This window comes from Stenella coeruleoalba, assembly GCF_951394435.1.
Source record: "Stenella coeruleoalba genome assembly, chromosome: 10".
NCBI lineage: Eukaryota > Metazoa > Chordata > Mammalia > Artiodactyla > Delphinidae > Stenella > Stenella coeruleoalba.
In genome coordinates, this window is record NC_137156.1 from 62,834,804 (window position 1) to 62,856,904 (window position 22,101).

A 22,101-nucleotide genomic window follows, 5' to 3' on the forward strand; every position below is an offset into this window, starting at 1 on the left:
TTTGGTTTTTTTCAGGTCCAGTTTTTAAGGTCACCACCACCACAATTTGCTGTAAATCTCAGGAGACCCTCCCCATAAAGGGCTACAAGAGCTTTACAGAACCAACGGCAATCAGAGCTCTCATTTGGTCTCCTCATTACTGCCTGTTATTCCAGACCACAGTCAGAGACATTCAACAGCGCAACCTTTCTAAAAGTCCCTCCTCCATGTGACTCCATTTGCACAAATCTCCTGGAAGGCTCATTCCCATCCAGGCAAGACCCCACCTGCCCAGTGAGCCCATCTCGCAGAGCTAGAGACCCACTGGGCCAGCCCCTGAGACTGAGTCCTCCTCCCTCCCTCACTTCCTCCCTCCCTTTCTCTCTCTCTCTTTCTTTCTTTAAAAGAATAGGCTCTTCTGGGCTCATCTCCACAGATTTCAGAACTTACTAGTTCACGGTAAGGGATTTTGTTCTGTATAACTCTTGATAGATGGCTGGGAGTTGGAAGGCCTGCTGAGACATTTTTGCCACTGCTGTCACGTGTGCACTAAGAAACACTCACTACCTCCACCCCTACCCCTGTTCCTATATCTCACAGGGATGGCTTGAAGCTTCCACATTACTGCACCCCGGGAGAACAAAACATACCGATTTCTTCCTCATTTCCAAAGTAATATTTGTTCATGATTTTTAAAAATGTATAGAGAAGAGAAAATTAAAAGGGAAGAATGCACCCTCTGATTCGATCATCCAAAGATTAGTACTATTAACATTCTGGAGTATAGTTTTCCAGTCTTTTCTCCTTGTAGGCTAAAAACACTTAAAACAATCTATACATCCATAAAAATGCTCATATGCTTCTAAAACATATATTTGGTCCCGCAGTGGAATCCATTTGAATCTGGGGGCAGGAGGCGTGACATAGCTCCATCAACCATTCCCCTCAGTGGCTAGCCCAAACTTCCAGTACCTTCCTCGACCTCTGCCCAGTACCTTTTCTATGTCAGAGGAAACGGAGGCTGCCAGGGTAACACCCTCCTTACTCCTCCTCTCGCTCCTCCCATCCCTGGGAGGACTCACGGGGACCCACTGTGTGGAGGACGAGGGGCCCTCAGGGGCTCATACTTCTACCTCAGAGCTTTCCCTTCAGGCTCTTAGCAGACTCCATGCTCTCCTTCCTTCACAGCTAAGTTTCTCCAAGTTGTGTACATTTGCTGTCTCTGCTCACCTCTCACTGACTCTTTTTTTTTTTTTTTTTTTTTGCGGTACACGGGCCTCTCACTGTTGTGGCCTCTCCCGTTGTGGAGCACAGGCTCCAGACGCGCAGGCTCAGCGGCCATGGCTCACGGGCCCAGCCGCTCCGCGGCATGTGGGATCCTCCCGGACCGGGGCACGAACCCGTGTCCCCTGCATCAGCAGGTGGACTCCCAACCACTGCGCCACCAGGGAAGCCCTCACTGACTCTTTAGTTCCAATTCTCTGGCACCTGTTGCCTCCATACCACAGAACTGCTCCCACTAGGTCAACAAGCAACTCCCTGTGGCCAAATCCAAAGGTCAGTTCCCAGCCCTCATCTTTCTTGGGTCTCCTCACGCCCACCAGTCCCTCCTCCTGTCACTCTCTTGTGACGGCTCCATGCCCTCTTGGTCTCCACCTGCCTCTAGGGCTATGCCTTTCTCACTCTCCTGCCCATCCTGGACATGGGTGATCCTTGGGGCTGCACCACTAGCCCTCTTCCTTGTTCATCCTGCATTCCCCAGACAATCTTCCTCTATCACCAGCTCCAGCTCAGACCTCTTTTGGGGATGAAGATGTTTCTACCTGGTTGTTCAAAAGACATTAAAACAAAATAAAACAAACCCCCAAAATTCAACTTCACAGAACTGAACCCATTACTTTCTCCACAAACTGTACTTCCTATTCTCCCCTTCCTGGCCCATGAGACATCATCTACCCGGTCACCTGGGGTAGAAACCCAGTAGTCATCTCCAGCTCTTCTAACCCTCTGCCTCACACTCCCACCCACTCCACCAACTTAATATGGCCCCAAATGATGCCTCGAATCCAATGTTCTCCCCTCCGTGCCACTCTCACAGCCTTAGTTGAACCCCATCATCGTGTGCCCCAGACACTAGAGTCCCCCAGGTCTTCCTGCCTCCAGTCTCTCCCTGTATCCTGCAGCCTCACCTCTATCCTTTCTCCCCACTATTTTCCAGAGTAAACTTTCTAAAATGTGCATCTGATCATGTTAGTCCCCTTGCCTAAAAGCCTTCCCTGGCTCCCTAGAGCCTTCACATGGTACAGAGTCCAAGCTCCTGGGCAGGGCTCAGGCAAGGCCACCAAGATCCAGCCCTGAACTACCCTTCCAGTGTCACCTCCCTCCCCTGACAGTCCCACCCTGTGGACTACCTGGAGTTTCCCAGAGGCTCTGTGCTCTCCAAGTCTTCCTCTTGTGCCCTTAGGGACCCATATTAGCACCTCCCCTCTAGCCTGTCATGCACATCCTTGCCTCCTGCACCTACAACAAACCCACTCAGGGACCACATCCTCTGCCTTCTTTCTAATGGCCCCAGGCTACACCCAAGACAGAACCCATCACTTGGCCTTTGTGCTACCATAGCTTGTATTTGTCTTATAACACCTATCATTTAAGTATACGCTGATCTCTCCTACATGACTGTAAATTCCTGGTGGACAGAGACAATGTCTTTAATTTGTAGCCCAATGAATTGCCCAGGGCCCGGCACGGAACAAGTCTTCAATAAATCCAAGCTGAATAACAGTGATGATACAACAGACATTTATTGATTGCTTATATGCCAGGCACAGTTCCAAGGGCTTTACTGTACTTTGTCAATTAATTCTGACAATAAACCTATGAGGCAGAGACTATGATATTCCTCATATTATAGATGAGGCAACTAAAGCAGAGAAGTTAAGCAACTTCCCAAGATCACATGACTAACAGGTGGCGGTGGCAGGATTCAGACCCAAGTCTAGAATCTATGCCTCTATCAGAAGACAACTTACATATTTTATTATTTTTTAATTTTTTTATCTTTTTGGGTGCGTTGGGTCTTTGTTGCTGCATGCGGGCTTTCTCTAGTTGTCGCGAGCAGGGACTACTCTTCATTGCAGTACGCTGGTTTCTCATTGCAGTGGCTTCTCTTGTGGAGCATGGGCTCTAGGCGCACTCTAGAGCCCTACTGAAGCAGGCTTCAGTAGTAGGTGCGCAGGCTTCAGTAGTTGTGGCACGTGGGCTCAGTAGTTGTGGCTTGCGGGCTCTAGAGCACAGGCTCAATAGTTGTGGCACACAGGCTTAGTTGCTCCACGGCATGTGGGATCTTCCCCAACCAGGGATCAATCCCATGTCCCCTGCATTGACGGATTCTTAACCACTGCGCCACGAGGGAAGCCCCCAACTTATGTTTCTATTCTATTAAGTGATTGAAAAGGGTTTTCTTTTTAATTGCCTTCATGCCATAATATCATTCTCCTGTGAAGTACTGTATAACTACACAAACATTAAGACTGAAATAGGCCCAAGATAACAAGGCCTGTTTCAATTAGTATCCAGGATAATATGATGATGTAAAAAGGACACACTTGTAAAGGGGTGGAGACAGGTTCTAAAGAAGCACCAATGATGCCATTTATTTCAAGCAACCAGTATGAAAACTTGCTTAAACTGTTTCAGGGGCCATGGGATCATGGCATGAGCACACCTGCTGGTCTAGTCAGAAACTCTCCCTCTAATAGCTCTGCCAGGAACAGGTGACCAGCCCCAGGCCTGTGTCAAAAGGCCACCTGTCTCCTCCACAGAAAGGTAGGAGGTAGGTAACCCCCAAATTGGTCACCTTCTTCTCTCTGGAGCTAGAAAGATTTTCCGGTCAGTGTTTATGGATTACTCAGTGGCAGGTATGAGAAATTGCCTGGCACTAGGCAGAGTGCAGCACCCTCCTCAAATGAACCCTGAGGCAAGTCCCTGACCTGATCCAGGGAATGTGTCAACACCTTTGGGCAAAGTGTGCGAGGCCCTTCTCTGGCTGCACGCAGCACCCACGTACATTACACGGCACACTGCAGGACGACCCGGTGCTATTCGTCCTATGCTCCCACGGACCTGACATCATTCTGCCACCGTACTTGCCCGAGTAAATACTCACTGATTCTGTACACAGTTGTGCTCAATAAGGTCACCGAGAGAGAGACTCCAGAAGGGATTACCAACTGCATGTTGAAGTGAGTCCTGTTATTCCGGTTTGGGCAGCTGAAACTCCAATCACTGGCCTGCAGTGGTCTCGGATAGTCATGTGAGGTCTGTTTATAGCAAGGTGTTCACAGGGTGGGATTCAAAGGCAGGGAGGGACACTGGCAGGCATACAGATGAATTTTCCTTCCCTTAACAACGTGGTTAAATTGAATTCATTTACATTCCTCTTGTTCTCAAATCTCAGATTTGAGATAATTTACAATGAGGTTAATAAACGATTAGGTCCAAAGAAAGCAGGGGCAAAAAAAAAAAAAAAAAGCTGATCATAGGGTTGACACAACTGCTGTGATTGTGTAGTGCTTGGCTTTGGGCTTTCAGCAGCCAGGACAAAAAGAAACACGCTCTCAGCTTTAAGCACCTTCTGGGAGACAGGTGTTGTCCCAGATCTAAATTTTAAATGGAATCCTTCAGGATTCCTGAGGGGGTTCCTAGGATGAGGAGTTAAAATGTATTTATAACTGGAAAAGGTCAGGTGGTGAATTGGGATGGGGTAGGGAGACAGAGCAGGTACCAAGGTCAGAAAGAGTCCCTGAGCCCAGGTTGCCTTCAGGAGGCTGCCTCCTCCAGGCAAGCGGAGCCACTCTCGACCTCGCACCGTCTCAAGTGTTTCAGGAACACAGAAAGCTCCTTTGAAGACATTACACAACCTCAGAGCAGGCAAGGAGAGGGCAGCCTGAAATCAAACACCGGTCTGACTCACGCGCCCGCCCACACCATGCCACCTCCAGGCCAGCACACCTGCCAAGTGAGGTACGGCCCCTCTGTCCACCTGCCCCCTTCTCTCTTCTTACAGGCCTGTCTATCCCTTTCACCCCATTTCTCAAATGGGAGTTCCACCTCCAAGTCATTTCTTTCTCCCCTTTTCTGCTCAAGCTCTTCGTGGACCCACTTACTACTATGTTGGAGTAAATGACTGCTAAATGGTCCAGAAAGCTGTAGTGGTTGCAACTCTTCTGATGTTACATTTGGAATAAGAATTTCAAAGCTGAAAGGGCTACCAGTAACTGTCTGGGGGAGACTGCAGGAGTTTTTTGTTTGTTTTTTGTTTTACTAGTAATATTAACAAACTAAAATGATATACAATGCATACATTGTTATACATTGCTTATAACCTCCGGATATAAACTTTTCTGAAAAATTATACACAACATGAATTCTTGAGATACAAAACATTACAATCCTATTAGGGAACTCCTTAGAATCCTGCAGTGGTGCCTTTTTAAAAACAGACTCTGCCTGCAGTGTTAATAAGGAACCCCTAATTGACTTGCTTTCAGTGTGAGATCTGGGCTCCCCAATTCCGTCCCTTGGAAGCCCGGGGTGTCCCAAGGGTTCCTTCCTCTGCAGCCCCACCTCTCTCTGTTTTGTGTACTGGGTTTTGCATAAGATGTCACATGTTGGGAGTGGGGAGAGGCAGGTGGCAGCATGAAGAGCCAGAGATGGGGCAGGTCTGCAGGGCATGCTTTGAGTTGCTCCCCTTACTAATGGTAGATATTTGACAGACGCTTTATGTTTTTGCCCCATTTTCTTTCAGGCCAACAGCAAAACACACCTATGAGAAGCTGAATGGTGTTTGGGATATAGTCTGTGGCTCTCATTTGGGATTGGAAGCCGAGCAACACCCAGTGAGAATCACTCTCTCCTGCATCCGACTGCAAGGGGCCAGACTGAGGAAGACCCTGGAGAGGGCACAACGTGGAGGTCAAAGAACACATGTGTGTGAGGGTAGCAGGAAGTCCAGGGCAGAAGCCTCTTCTCCCTCCCACCCGACATCCAGTTCCCTGATTCACATGCCTTCTAGAAACCAGTAAACTCCACACTACTCTCTGATCCCAACTCCCCACCAGCCCCAGACCTGGCTGTCCACTGCCCAGCTAGCACTCCTGCTTACACGTAACAGAGACACAGTTTGGCCAGAATAGAAGTCTTGATTTCTCCTCCAAAATCTGTTCTCCCCAGACTCTCCCATTCAATAAAGGAGACCAGCAAACCTCCCAGCTACTCCAGCCAAGACTCTGGAAGGCACACTCTCTGATCCCTCTCCCCTTTTGTCACTCTTCTGAATGGCGGTTCTCAGACCTGGATGAATATGAGGGATACGTGGGAGCTTTAAAGCACCCCAATCCCAGGGCCCCATCCCAGATCAATTAGAGTAGAATCTCTGGGGATGGGGCCCAAGGCATCAGTACTTTTCGAAAGCTCCTCAAGGGATTCTAATATGCAGCCAGGCCTGAGCATTAGGGGCTTAAAATACATTCCAAATCCAAAAGTTTCTCTCCCCCAGCCTCACCGCTCCCACCTTGGTCTGAGCTGCCACCACGTCTTGCGTGGCCCACTGCGATAACTCTCATCTTCCTGCTTCTACTTGCGCCACCTCAGAACCCTATCGCAAGCACAAGGCAGTGTCTTCTCAAAAATCAGGTCACATCATGCCTCTCTGATGGCTTCTCACTGTACAATAGAGACCAAGGTTCTCACGAGGCCCACAGGTCCTGCCCGGCCTGGCTTCTGCAGCCCTCCCCACCACTTCCAGCCCCTCTCGCCTCCGCTCACCATGCTCTGGTCACCCTGGTCTGAGTCCTGTTTCTCAAACACGCCAAGCACACTCCTATCTCTGGGCCTTTGTACCTCTCCTCTGCCTGCAAGGCACTGCCCTCTGACCTTCACCTGCCTGACCTACCCCTTCATGTTATTTAGGCCTCAGCTCAAGTGGCATCGCCTCAGGGGTCCTTCTCAGATCACCTTCATTTAAATAGTCCTCCTGGGACTTCCCTGGTGGTGCAGTGGTTAAGAATCCGCCTGCCAATACAGGGGACACAGGTTCGAGCCCTGGCTCGGGAAGACTCCACATGCCACAGAGCAACTAAGCCCGTGCGCCACGACTACTGAAGCCCACGCACCTAGAGCCCGCGAGCCACAACTGCTGAAGCCCATGTGCCACAACTACTGACGCCTGCTCACCTAGAGCCCATGCTCCGCAACAAGAGAAGCCACCGCAATGAGAAGCTGGCGCACCGCAACAAAGAGTAGCCCCCGCTCGCCGCAACTAGAGAAAGCCTGCACGCAGCAACGAAGACCCAACACAGCCAAAAATAAATAAATAAATTAATTAAAACCAAACCAAACCACTATGAGCTTTCAGGAGTTCCCTGGTGGCCTAGTGATTAGGATTCTGGAAAAATAAAATAAAATAAAATAAAATAAAATAAAAAATAAGTAAGTAAGTAAATAATAGTCCTCCTTCGCCCCAGAAAAGTCACTACCACAGCCCCTGGATCACACGGTTTTGCTGTCTTTAAAGCCCTTTTCGACTTCTGAAATTACCTTGTTCCATCACGTCTTTACTGCCTGACGCCCTACGCTAGGATGTGGGCAGCAGTAGGGCAGGGATTGTGGTCTGTCTTGCTCACAGCTGTATCCATTGCTCAGAAGGACCCTCTCACATAGTAGGTACTCAATAAACATGGCATCCATTTTGTCCCACTCCTCAGTGCCCCCGGGGCTCCTCCTCACTGCTGCCACGGTGATCCTTGTAAAATGACAATCCGATCTCATCACTCTTTTAAAATCCTCAGGGGCTCTCGCTGGCCCCATTTTCCAACTCCTACCCCACTTCTTTGGCACTCTGGCCACATCACCAAACCAAACCCATTCTCCTAAGTTCCTACCACTCCAAACAACCACACTCCTGCATTCCTGTGTCTCTGTGTATGCTGCTCCCTCTGCCTGGAATGCTGTCAGTGTCTTCCTGCCCTATCACCCTCCACCTTCCCTGCCCATGTACATTGTTCTGACAAGAACTGGCCTGGGCATCACCTCCTCCAGGCAGCCACCCCTGCCTAGACTGGTTAATTTTTGTTCTTCCACAGCAACTTGTGCTTCCTTCTGCCACAGCCTTCATCACACGGGGTTAACCTCACCTGTTGTCTCCTCTAGACAGAGGGCACCTTGAGAGAAGGAAGAGTGCCTGGGGCTCAGCAGACACTAAATTATAAGCTGAGACAAATAATGTCTTTTACTCTTGTATCCCCAATAGCAAGGGCACCATAAAAATTTCTGAATGAACCCTTAATTTGTTTCCATTATGATCAAATTGATGCTGCTGAGGAAAACTGTTTATGCCCTGTGTTTCAGGGCACTTATAACCATGTACTTCATTTCCTTCAGGTGACAGCTGTTCAACAATCCTACGAGCAGCTCTAACACTGGGCCAGCAGGCCCCTGCCTGCCAGTGTGTGCGATCTCTCCAGGCACGTGCATGAGAAGAGGCGCCATATGGGCCGGTCACTGGCTTGTGATTGAGCCGGGAAAGTGGCTTTCCCTAGGGATGGATTAACAATCCACCACCTGAACCAGCAGGAAATGGAGCCCTCTGAGAAGGGAACTAGCTCAGGACCCAGCATTTTTACTGTGCTTTCCCCAGGACTCACAGAAACGAAATCTGTGTGGCCAGTGCACTGCCACTTGCAGTGCTTTCCCTTTCTTAATTTAAACACACTTGTCCCACGTACTGAAACAATTAAGCCATAGGAAGTCTTTATCAAATAACGCTCTCTCTCACTTTTCCCATACAAGATAATGAGCAGGAACGGAGACTTTAATACTCGACAGCCACTTGCACAGCTTGGTATATTTAGCTAAGTCATTGGGCAGAAAACCACAGCTTTACCCACAGATACTCAACCAAGAGGCACTTGCTAGGGCCTGAAACAGGCTTATCCAGCTTTTCAGGGAAAGATGAGCCTCGCCCAAACAAGGTAAAGGCCACTGTTGTGCAGGTTCCTGGAACTGGATAGGGCTTTAATTTCAGCTTCACCTGGCTCCAGTCCTATCTTCACTGGGAGGCCCCATCCTGATCCAACCCCCAGCATGCCTTCCACTCGGATCATCTGGCCCCAGCCTCGTGGTTTTCTCACTGTGCCTTTCTAACTAGAGGCTAAGCCTCCTCGAGATCAAACTCCTCCCATGGTAGGCTCAATTAATGCAGACACCTACATACAGAAAGCATCATTCAACCAAGACAGGCTGTGGTACAGATGGGGTCCCCTCGGTGGGGCCTGAGTCCACTTTCCCACCCCAGCCCTGGCCCTCCTATTCTCCACATTCCCAAGGTCAGGGGGCACATGCAGGCGGCGGCCATGCCAGGGCCAGAGGAGGAGAGTGTGGGCTGGTCAAAACAAGCCCAGACATACTCACGGGGTCCGTCAACATGGCCCGGCAGTGGGAAGCCAGGGCCAAGAAGGCCAGCAGGTTGAACATAATTCCATTGATGATGCTGTACACGTAGTCTCGGGATGGAATCAGCATGACAAAGAGGACCACAAACTCCGCATAGAGGACCAGAAACCAGGTGACAACGGCACAGGCGATGCCACAGCCATCACGGATAAACCACATGGTTCCCACAGGACTGGGGTGGGGAGGTGGGACGCACTTCTCTGGCTGGAGGTATTCTGGCTTCCGCTCAATGTCTCGGAAGTGGTGGGCGGGGATAAGCATCATAAGCTATTCTGTCCATACTGGCATCTGGAAGAGAGAAGAAAGAACCCAGAAATTTGGTGTGGTCTTGTCATCAAGGAGACTTGACAAAATTACCTTTCCAAAGCGAGCCATGAGTATCTATGTGCAAACTTCTTGCAGAAAAGCTGCCTAAACCTTCTGTTCATTTCCAATGTGAGTTCTTGTCCCTACTTCTGAAAGCTAAAACAGGGCCACCTTGCCCAAAGCCTTCACGTGACAGATAAAGAAAGGGGAGCCTTCAAAGGGCAAATGCCTCGCCTCAGGTCAGCCGGAGCAGCAGCAGCACACACAGCACACCAGCTGGGAGGCGGACTAACAGATATGTTCAAATTTTGACCTAAAAGACAAAGGGGTGGGAGGGGGAGCACCAGGCCCTCTGGGAAAACTCTCTTCATCAGTAACACTGCTGCCTCTACACTGTGGACAAACCCAGAGACTCGTGTTGAGGCTGGATTGAGTAGGAGGAAAGTAGTGGTAACCTAGGACTAGGGTTAAGCTGCAACCATGAAGACCTTCTAACTTAGTGCACTGCATTAGCCAATAATAAAGGCAAAACACTCACTAGGATGGGGAATGTTCTTGAAACAAGCTAGGGTTTTTAGCCCTATGGCCAAAATGGTTTATTTTCCAGGAATGAGTTCTGCTCTACTCATGGTGATAGGGCAAAGCGTAGGAATGTTGGACAATGAGTCCAGAGATGTTGCCGCACCACCTGCTTGTGGGGCTTCGTGAGTTCTGGTCTCCTGACCTAGGAAAACACCCACATTCCAGCCCCAGCCCCCACCTCACAGTTGGTGTGAGGGTCGAGAGAGTTGGAGGTGCCTGTTACTCGTGCTGTCGACCGCAAGACCCTGCACACATCACAGGCGGTGTGCACGTCTTCTCTCTAGGAAAGACGTCAGTTACTTCAGAAGCAAGTGCTGAGCAACGCAGCCTTTCTTCCTCACAGCTGCAGCTGAGTCTCTGGAGAGAGCAATGAAATCACTAAGACGCGATAACTGAAGTCTCTCTGTCCACGGCACATGCTGCAAGACATGTCAGTCTAGATTCCCCTGCTCCAGTTCTTTATCTTAAACTCTGGGGCCTGTCGTTTCACCAACCAGGTTTCTCAGAAACCGCGATGGCTCCAGTTCTCTCTCAGATGTAGGGGCCATGGGAAAACCACCCGGAGCACAGTCTATGATGCAGGCAAGCAACATCTCAGTCTTTTGAGAACTCAGATCACTTCACAGCACAGGAAATCACTCAAAAGCAGCACTGGCTGTGTGCTTTTCTGAAGACTGCAGCTCTGAAGGGGAAGGGCAAGCTTTCAATGGTTGTACTGGGTTATCCTTACCCTTTGCCCAATTTTCCTCCTTCCTCCACTGCCCTCACCCCCAACGAAGAAAGAGGATCTGAAGTGACTACAGTAGCGTCATGAAAAGTAAGGATGTGTCCAGAAAGCTGAGAGGGCAGATCAGTAACTACTACTCAAATGATAGACATTCTGGAATCAAAACTTGCAGTGACTAATAATGAAAGAATAAGGCCAAGGCCTCCCCTCCCATGGTGGCAGAGAATTAATGGCTGAAAGGCAGTTAAATGTGTACTGTGTGCTTGTCCAAAGGAACACTGACTCAAAAAATACTCAGAGTGACTATCACATTCAACCAGAATTTTCCAATAGAGCAACCTTGTGCTCTTCACAAGATAGTGGCAATTAGTGTTGCCAGGGACAACCTAGAGGCATTAAAAGATGCAGGGATACCTTCTGAAGCACCAAAGAGAAGGACAGCAGGAGACTGAAAACTGGGGACATCTGGGACCTGACCTATGGCAAGCAAATTCTAAAATTCTAAACTCTGTACAAACAAAACCAAACGAACGAAAAGCTGAAATCCCATTATGATTCAAAAGCTGATGGAAGCTCAACATTTTGACAACCTCCAAATGCAAGCATTCTTTTTCCTGCTGCCATACTGATTTGTATGCATATCATCTATGTCCCCACGATTGCTATTTAAGTTCTAAACCAATAGTTTTATTGGACCACAGCCATACTATTCGATTACACATATTATATTCTCTATATCTTTTTTGCAGGGTTGAATAGTTGTGATGGAAAGACCCATTAGCCTAAAGTATTTCCTCTGGCTCTTTACAGAAGTTTGCTGGTTCTAGGTAGTTGTCACCCACCAAATAAATACAGGCACACCTCATTTTATTTCTCTTCACTTTATTACGCTTTGCAGATACTACTTTTTTACAAATTGAAGGTCTGCAGCAGCCCTGTGCTGAGCAAGTCTATTGGTGCCATTTTTCCAACAGCATTTGTCTCTGTCACATTTTGGTAATCCTCGCAATATTTCAAACGTTTTCATTGTTATTATACTGTTATGTGATCTGCAATCAGCAATCTTTGACGTTACTATTTGATTAAGCTTAGTGAGGAAGGCATTTCAAAAGCTGAGACAGTCCAAAAAGCTATGCTTCTTGCACCAAATAGTTAGCCAAGTTGTGAATGCAAAGGAAAAGTTCTTGAAGGAAATTAAAAGTGCTACTCCAGTGAACACACGAATGATAAGGAAGCGAAACAGCTTTATTGCTGATGTGGAGAAAGTTTTCGCGGTCTGGACAGAAGATCAAACCAGCCATAATATTCCCTTAAGCCAAAGCCTAACTCAGAGCATGGCCCTAACTCTCTTCAGTTCTGTGAAGGCTTTGAGAAGTGAGGAAATTGCAGAAGAAAAGTCTGAGCTTATTAGCAGAGTTTGGTTCATGAAGTTTAAGGAGAGCAGCGATCTCCATAACATGAAAGTGCAAGGTGAAGCAGCAAGTGCTGACACGGAAGCTACACCAGCAAGTTATCCAGAAGATCTAGCTAAGATAATTCATGAAAGGTGGCTACACTAAAGAACAAATTTCCAATGTAGACAAAACAGCCTTCTATTGGAAGAAGATGCCATCTAGGACTTCCATAGCTTGAGAGAAGTCACTACCTGGCTTCAAAACTTCAAAGGACAGGCGGACTCTCTAATGCAGCTGGTGACTCGAAGTTGAAGCCAATGCTCATTTACCATTCTGAAAATCCTAAGGCCCTTAAGAATCATGCGCAATCTACTCTTGCCTGTGCTCTATAAATGGAAACGAAGTCTAGATGACAGCACATCTGTTTATAACATGGTTTACTATTTTAAGCCCATTGTTGAGACCTACTGCTCAGAAAAAAAATATTCCTTTCAAAATAGTACTGCTCATTGACAATGCACCTGGTCACCCAAGAGCTCTGATGGAGATGTACAACTAGATTAATGTTTTTTTCATGTCTGCCAACCTAACATTCATTCTACAGCCCACAGATCAAAAAGGCATTCTGACTGTCAAGTCTTATTTAAGAAATACATTTCATAAGACTACAGCTGCCATAAGCAGTGATTTCTCTGATGGATCTGGGCAAAGTCAATTGAAAACCTTCTGCAAAGGATGCACCATTCTAGATGCCATTAAGAACATTTGTCCATGCCACTCTCTGATTCACTTTGTTATAAAGCAGAAACTAACACACCATTGTAAAGCAATTATACTCCAATAAAGATGTAAAAAAAAAAAATTTGTGACTGGTGGGAAGAGGTCAAAATATCAACATTAACAGGAGTTTGGAAGAAGGTGATTCTAACCCTCATGTATGACTTTGAGGGGTTCAAGACTTCAGTGCCTCGAGGAAGTCACTGCAGATGTGGTGGAAACAGCAAGAGAAGCAGAATTAGAAGTAGAGCCTGAAAATGTGACTGAACTGCTGCAACCTCCTGATAAAACTTGAATGGATAAGGAGCTGCTTATTATGAATGAACAAAGAAAGTAGTTTCTTGAGATAAAATCTACTCCTGGTGAAGATGCTGTGCAGATTGTTGAAATGACAACAAAGGACTTAGAATAGTACATAAACTTAGTTGATAAAGCAGCAGCAGGGTTTGAGAAGATTGAGTCCAATTCTGAAAGACGGTCTACTACGTGTAAAATACTATCAAACGGCATTGCACGCTATGGAGAAACTGTTCTTGAAAGGAAGAGTCAATCAATGCCACAAATTTCACTGCTGTCTTATTTTGCCACCTCAGCCTTCAGCACCACCCTGACTAGTCTGCAGACATCAAGGCAAGACTCTCCAACAGCTTTTGCTGAAGGCTCAGACGATGGTTAGCATTTTTGAGCATTAAAGTATTTTTAAAATAAGGTATATGGGAATTCCCTGGCAGTCTGGTGTTAGGACTTGGCGCTTTCACTGCCATGGGCTCGGGTTCGATCCCTGGTCAGGGAAGTAAGATCCCGAAAACCATGTGGCACAGCCAAAAAAACAAAAGCAAACAAACAAATAAGGTATGTTGTTTTTTAGACATAATGCTATTGCACACCCAGTAGACTACAGTAGAAACATAACTTTTATATGCATGTGATTTGCTTTATTGTAAAAAAAAAAATTCATGTGACTTGCTTTATTGCAATTTTCACTTTATTGCGGTGGTCTGGAACTGAACCTGCAACATCTCTGAGGTCTGCCTGCTTCCCCTGCAGAACAGCTCAGTGTGACCTAGATGGTCAGTGACGACTCACCCCACCCCAACCCACGTCTGTGGCAGTGTATCCTCCTGTCATCTGCTGCCTGAGGGTCATCTCACCACAACCTGTGTACTCCATTGTTCTTCAATTATCATAAACTGTGTGGTTTTCAGAAATGGATAATCACTGAAAATAAATTTTAGAGCAATGCTCTTGTTTATATACTTCCAGTGATCACATTATGCTCATGGTGTATCTTCACAGTAGCTGACTGTATTCTATCTGTCCTCTGACAATTGCTCATTCTTGATTGTACATACGGCAATGAGTTGACTAAACTTGAGTTGTGTTTCATACGTGTGGTTTTCCTGAGGAATAGGCCCTTCCACATAAGCAAATTTCCCAGGTAACTGTGGCTTATTCCTAAGCAGAAACACATTTTAACAATTTGGATGGTTAAATTGGAAATATTAAAAAGTAAAACAAAAAACAACAAAAAAGGGATATTATAGCTCTTCCTGTCTTAAGTACAATAACCATCCATTTCTTCGGAATGATTTAGAGTCATTACCAGGAACATCAATTAATGGAGTGTGTTAGGTAATGTCCTCAGGGGGTACAGAGAATCACTGGGCTCTCGGCCTCACACCAACTGGCCTGTGCAGACTATTATAATTGTTAATTCTGGCATCTCCTTTGTGTGGTTCTTTGTCTTCCTCCTCCATTCCTGGCTGTCATTTCTGTGTCTACAGCTACCAATCTTCCCAACATACCCTCTATTTACTACTGCTAATTGGCTGTGGACTGGAAAAGCAAATAAAACTAAATCTTGTTAGATTTGTTTGTAAAAGGAAGGTATTCATTTTAGGTAACTGACCTTTAGGGAACACCAGCTATGTTCTCCTACCACACAGTCCTTGAGGGCTGGGAGCCCTGTCTTTTCATTAGCCAGTGCCTGGCACGTAGTAGCCACGTACTATCTGTGTTCATTACATGAATACAGGAGTAAAATGCCACGAGCTTTGTGTTCCCCGGCCCACCTCTTGGAGCCCTTGTTTGATTACTTTCAGGGCTGTGGTCATACTTTAGACGGCGAAGGGTGCCCCCAATAGGATTGTGAAATAGGTGGACTGTGACTCTTACTCAAGTTTCCAGATGTTCCACACTCAGACCACGTGAGACCAAAGGGTGGACAGAGGAGCTGTGTTTTCCCACTGCCCCTCACTGGTGAGTGAGAGCCTGTGATCTGGGAAAGAACCCAGCCAAGGGTGTCTGGCAGAGCCAGACACTAAGGGCTGAACTGAAGAGCATGTTCCAATCCACGCTTCAGAGCTTCAAAGAGTCCAATCAAAACCAAGGAAGGCACGCTGCTCTTAAAAATGTACTTAACTAACCCAGCTCCCCCAAAAGCAATGGAAGTAGCTTTCCTTACATTAGCCAACTGAAAATCTGAGGAATATGGGGGAAAACCCACCTTGAAACAAACTGTACAAATTCCCTTCACTCTGTCCCTAGTAGCAAAAACAGAAAAGGCAAATATTGACCACTTTTCCTTTTCGAATTAGGGAAATTCCAATCCTTGGGGTTGAGGCTCTTTGCCAAGGACCTACTCCTGACATGAGTCCTTGCGTGAGAGGAGGTGCGCAGAACTGGCTGCTCAGCCTCTGGGGCAGGTCCACAGGGAGGTTGGTCGGTCCCAGAAGCCTCAATACCACTCTTGCCAGCCCGCTCATACCACAGTGGGGCAGCCTCCTCCAGTTTCCCTCCCTACCTTCTTCATCCCATGCCCTTGACCTGTTTGCTTTCTCAAGCCCCCTCTCTTCAATTCAACTCAAAAAGACATGCATGAAACAGCCGCTAAACACAAGGAACTGTGCAGGGCACTCACACCCAGGGATGACAATAATGTGTGTGTGCTGCCCTGGTCAGGCCCTGCCCTTCCCTCTCCCAGCTCCCAATCTGGTAAAACTATAGGAGAAAGAGATGCACAGGATCAGAGGTGTTCTGGAGCTCCCTAGAGAAGGTGATCCTGATGATAAGGCAGAGATGGTGTCCAGAATGACAACCTGAGCTCTGTGGGGAGTAGGGTGTTGGAAGTCTAAGAAAACCATCTAGTCTTCCTTCTTAGAGTTTCAGAAGCAAAAACCAAGAAATGACTGAAATCAGTGCTAACTTCCAAAAAACGCCACTGCTTCTGGTCCAGAGAATTGCCTCCAGATTCACCTATAACACACGTGCTTCATTATGCCTGACCACAGTCAGGCCCTTCCACTAATCCAGATAAGCAGACAAAAATGTATTTAGTGAAGTTCCATCTAGAGTCCTGTGAGCCCCAGGGATTGGGGTTCTGGATTGGCCTTGCAGTACATCACTTATGACTCAATTCCCATGCTGCCTATCCATGGCTGGGCAACTGAAAGGGTTTGAAAGTGGTGATTCTAAGGCGAAGCTCAGAGGCCCCATTCCACTATGGCCCATAGGTGGTTGTTGGCCAGCCTAGCCTCCTAGCCTAGTGTTGACAATTAGTGATGGGCAGAATCCAGCTACAGTGACTGTAGTTAATCATTACTTGTTGAGTGAGGGGCAAACCCTTATAAATCCATCACCTGGCCTAAGAAAGTTGACCAAAAGTCCGTGCTTCATGAACAAGGTTCAAAGGCACGACCACATAAAAGTTCAGTACTGGATGTATTAGAATCCCCAAAACCCACTGTTCTCAATCCAGCGAATGTCCCAAGAATCCCAGATCTTCTCAGATTGCCAGCTGCTTTCCTGAGACAAGATACTACACTAAAGTCATGGGTGGCTCAGCTAGATCTAAAACCAAGTCCTTAAAGGCATCTCAAAGGACTTTGTGAAGATTACTTTCCTAAAACAGCACACCCACTCACATTCTCACATCCACACATGCATTCATGCACAACATACAAGCAGATCTTGGCACTGTATAGATTCAGAACTTCTCAAGTTTTAGGGTGATGGACTTCAAGTATTCACAAACCAGCCCTACAGCTTTACAGATGAATAAATGGCCCATTCCCTGGAAGCTCTGGAAATAAATCGGATCTAGCAAAAAATGAATTTATCTGAGTTACAATTCTCTTAATTTGTGTAAGGATCCAAAAGGATTGTAAATTTCATACCTATTTTTAGATGATTCTCAGAAAGAGAGAATGAACCATGAATCACTATGTTTGAAATGTTTCATAAAAAACCAGAATGAGTCACTCAACTCTTTCCAAAAGGTAAGGGTGTGGTCCAAAGGAAAGGTGCCTTATCTTACCCTCTGCACCACACCTTGCCAGGCAAGGAAGGTGTCCAGACAGGCAGAGCTGCTGGCCTGTGCTAGAAGATCTTTACCAAGGAGTCTACATTGTGCCTCTCTCTACAACAGGGTCTGTCTCCCTCTGCCTGCTTGCTGTCTCTGTCATACTTAACCTTTAACAAAAAACAGGAAAAAAGAAAGGAAGGAAGGGAGGGAGGGAAGAAGGGAGGAAGGAAGGAAGATATCACATGCCCAAACCAAATCCTATATATATTAAAATTCACTGAGGGAACCTGCAAGTGGTCAGTAAGCGAAATTTGCCTTCTTCCTATAAAAGCCACCTTCCTATAAAACCCACTCATGTGCAAACTCAGATTCCTAACAATGAGTCTCCATTTCAGAAAAAAGTTTGGGGATTTGGAAGCTCATGTAGGCTAACGGTTCCTCCATTTACTACAACTGACTATTACAGTACTACAACTGGCAGTTTACCACCTCCTAGCTTTCTAGATCTATTAAAAAAAATACACACCCACATATAGGATGACATATGTCACAAACACTGGGGATCAGTAGAAACTACCACTCGTTTGGGTAACACATTCATCCTTTTTTATGAGCGTGCTTTATCATATGTTGCAACAATGAGAAAAAAATTAAAACAAGACCACGCATAAGATTAACTGGTAAAAAACAATCACTATCTGAGTCAGAATTTTAGAGTGGGAAGGAACCTTAAAGACCATCTAATAGGTTTTAGTCAAACTCTTCTGCTTTACAGATGAGGAAATCCAAGGGCATCTGAGATTTTGCCTAGAACATGCAGTGCTGCTATAGGAATGGAGATGGGCACTATCATTAACTGAATGCCCATTAAGACTGAGGATGTACACAAAGCAGCCCCTCTAAATTCTCACAACAACTTAGCACAGTAGCTTTTATTATTCATTGTAAAGACGGAAAAGGTGAGGTATAGAGGGTCTTAATAATATTCCCTAGATCAGATAAAGCCAGGATCCAAAACCAGCTCTGTTTGCCGCCACAGACCACATTCTGAGCACCGCACATGGCTGCTTTTTCTTTCTTTCTTTCTTTCTTTGTTTTGCAAGAGGGGGACAGGAGGAATGACCAAGCAGGAAACACGAGCTCTGCTTCCTGCTCCCTCACACACAATTCATGGACCTAAGGAGAGGTCACTTCAACTTAGCTTCAATGTCTTCATCTCTCAAGTGGGGAGGCCTAGTTCTCTAAACTTTGTGACTCTTTTTTAAAAACCTTAGAAAAGGACTCTAAGCAGACTTTGCTTCCGCTCCTGGGAGCCTATAATACTCATTCTTTGGGGGAAAAAAAAAAGAAGGAGCATTCTTTCTTCTATGAGCCATTTTGCTGCTGGTGGCTTCCTCTTTAATGGAGCACAGCACCCACCAGGCCACCTCACACACTAGGGCCCTCAAAAAACACGGCCTTTCGGGAAGACACCATAGGGACTAGCTGACCTCTTCCAAACTCTGGTCCAGCCTCTTCTACAGATGGGTAAAGAAATGAAACTCAAGGAGTCAGCTGATTTCCATAAAATGGTTAGCGAGCTGGCTAACTTCCTATCTAGGTCTAAAGGATGGTATCCTCTTGTTGCTTATGCGGCCATCTCCCTACATTAACTCCTCCTTCCAGGAAGTCTGCAACCCAGCAGGAAACTCTTTAAAAAGGCAACAATATGTCACTGATTTAGCTACTCAATTAATGTTTGTCAACAAGTGTTATAGTACATGGAACCCTTTATAGTACATGGAACCCTTTATCATGCACTTAATCAGGTGCATGATCTCACCTGACACTAAACTGCCCCCGGCCTCTGTCAGGAGTAGGTTCCAAGATGCCTTCTGCTTGGCAGCTGCCACAGCGCAGGGCACACCCAACGTGGAGCGGGGCCCTGACTCTTACTGAAGGTCTACTATACTGGGCTGTATGCTAGACGCACCTCATCCTGCTCTATCCTCATAGCTACTCGACCTTGTAGGATAAGTCCTCACTTTCCCACCCCCTTTTAGAGGTGAGGAAACTGAGGCATGGAAAGGTTACCCTATGTTCATACTGCTAGGAAGCAGTGGAGACAGGATACACTCCCAAGCCTGCTCTCATTCCAGAGCCTAGCTTTAACTACTCACTACAATCATTAACTTTGCCCATTAACTAGAAACAAAAGGGGGAAGGGTGCTGATGTTTCTACCAGTGACCTTGGCTTACTTACTGTTTGAATCTCTTGCCCACACATGGTCACCCAGAGATGGCACTCTCGGGTGGGCCACATGCAGTGCTGTTCATAGATCACAGACCTGAACTTAAGCATTTTGTGCTCTAAGCTGGGGCCCTGGCTGAACACCAGCCACCATTCAGAAGACTGATCCTGCCTTAACTTAGGAAGCAGGAGGGCTGTGAAGCTTCAGCCAGGAGGGTCACCCAAAGATTGAATCCCTAAAATCTGCTTCTGCTGGGGAACATTTCCTGTAGGGCCAAGTTCCAGCACGCTGCTTTTTCTGAGGGAAAGCCCACCCATGCTAGGCAGAGACCAACCAGCAAAGGCTGAAAATGGCACCTGGCCCCACACTGTGCTATGTGCAGATATGCAGCCACTATGCCATCACCCAGGCAAGAGCGTGGCTTTCTTAGGGACTAAAAGCAAAAGGGCTTAGAGGGATCTGAAAGAGGAGTTAGGGAAGGAGAAGAGAGAACCAGTTACTACAACTGTACCAGGCTTCAAGGAGGGGACCCATTTTGCTTTCAGGTCCCTGTTGATCCCACTCACCTCAGGCAGGCCCTGTAAGTGGCAATGCAAGAGCAGAGCCTTGGGAGGAACCTGGGCCCAAGGAAACGAGACTCTACAAGTCCACAGCCCCCACCTGCCAGGCGAGGCATCTGTTAGAGGCCTTTGGAGATAGATGGGAGACTAGTGCTAAGCAGAATGAAGACTGGGCTTGGAGTCAAGAGGCCAGAATTCTACTCCCCACCCTGCTGCTCACTAACCTCATGATTTGGGGCAAGACAGTTACCCTCCATGGGCCTCAGTTTCCTCACCCATAAAACAAGAGGGAACATTGAGCTGATTGCTAAAGTCCTCTGCAGGGCTGAGATTCTGATTCCTCTGTTCTCAGAAACAAATTCAACATCTTTGTTAATTTCTTGGATTTTTTTATTATCAAAAGTATCCTTTAACTTTCTTTCCCCATTTTTTTGTTAATATTCAAAAAGAAACAGTTGTCTGTTAGCAATTTTCCTGAGCATGTTCAATTTTTTCAATGAAGTATGGCATGTAATTACCACTTCCTTTGTTCTTTCATTTAATGTTTTGCAGAGAGGGAAAAGCACTATCAAAATACATCAAATATTACAAAATGGTAAAAGAGAGAAGTCTTAAAGTCCAAAGTTAAACATGACCATTTTTCAGTGTTTAAATGTCTCTATATCCAAGATCTACTGTGACTTCTATAACCTGGTAAGATAGGCATTTTCGTGTAAAATGAGGTTTAGAGAGGTTGACTTACTCAAAGTCACAAAGCAAGTTAGTGGCAAAGTCTAGATCACTGGAATAGATGCCCAATAGTCTTTCCACCATAGATCATTATCTTCCTAGCCAACCTGCCTTTCTAGATTCTCTGCTACTCTTTCTTGGGTTAGAAACGCACACTTTGTACAAAGTCAAAACTTATTGCAACAGAACTGCGGCCAGAACTGTACTTGTCCCACTAGGGCCATTGTCCTAAGGTGAAAAATCAATCGTACCCCAAGGCATTCCATCCCCACTGACCCTGAACAGGAGATATTCATGTCTCAGGTAGACCAGAAAATCCAAAGAGTTCAATCAATGGAATGTTACCAGGAATGTTACAATTTGGAAGAAACTATGAAAAGAGGGAGTTTTCCTGGTGTTTCCTCACATTGCCTGGATGAATGGCTGAATTAGGTGGGACATGCAAGGTAGTCTTCTTACCGACACAGTCAAAAGTCAGCAATAACCTGGCCATTTGTCTCTGGAAATCTGCTTTTGAGGAGGAAGGCAAATGATTTTAAAATGCAGAAAACAGGAAGAAATTCGAGGCAGCATGGCATTAGCCTTCTTATTTCCCCCAAAAGGTCAATAGCCAGACATCACACCTTCACTGCTGCTTCAGCTTCTGCTACTTTCTATGGCTATCGGGGTGTGTATGTGTTTAAATACTTCCAGATTTGCTAATCAGGACATGTGATGCCCTTTTCTCACACATGCCCTAATGAAAGACATAGGAAGCACCCTGCCATTCGCTCAGAATGAAACACACGTGAAGACCCTTCCTCTAAATGAGAATAAGCTTTACCTATGTATTCCCATCAATTTTTCTATCACTGGAACCAGAAGTTATGATTTCTAGAATGACAAGACAGACAGACGTGCTGGCCTGACTATGACAGGTTATTTATACCGAGTATTCTTTAAGACAAGGCACAGGCAGGACAAATGCAAAGTGTTTAAAGGAAACGGATCTATAGGGAAA

General features: G+C 46.4%; 1 protein-coding gene across 5 annotated transcripts in view; it reads right to left on the reverse strand.

The window, feature by feature from the left end:
- ZDHHC3 (zDHHC palmitoyltransferase 3) overlaps nt 1-22,101 on the reverse strand; it is a 58,990-nt gene that overhangs the window by 33,305 nt on the left and 3,584 nt on the right. For 4 of the 5 annotated variants that reach the window (XM_079933309.1, XM_079933306.1, XM_079933305.1 and 1 more), the window contains exon 2: nt 9,451-9,780. In XM_079933309.1, the coding sequence (XP_079789435.1) occupies nt 9,451-9,756 (306 nt within the window). In that variant the 5' untranslated portion in view covers nt 9,757-9,780. Of the gene's footprint in view, nt 1-9,450; nt 9,781-10,336; nt 10,434-22,101 lie in introns of those variants that run through there. The other variant, XM_079933307.1, reaches the window with a different exon arrangement.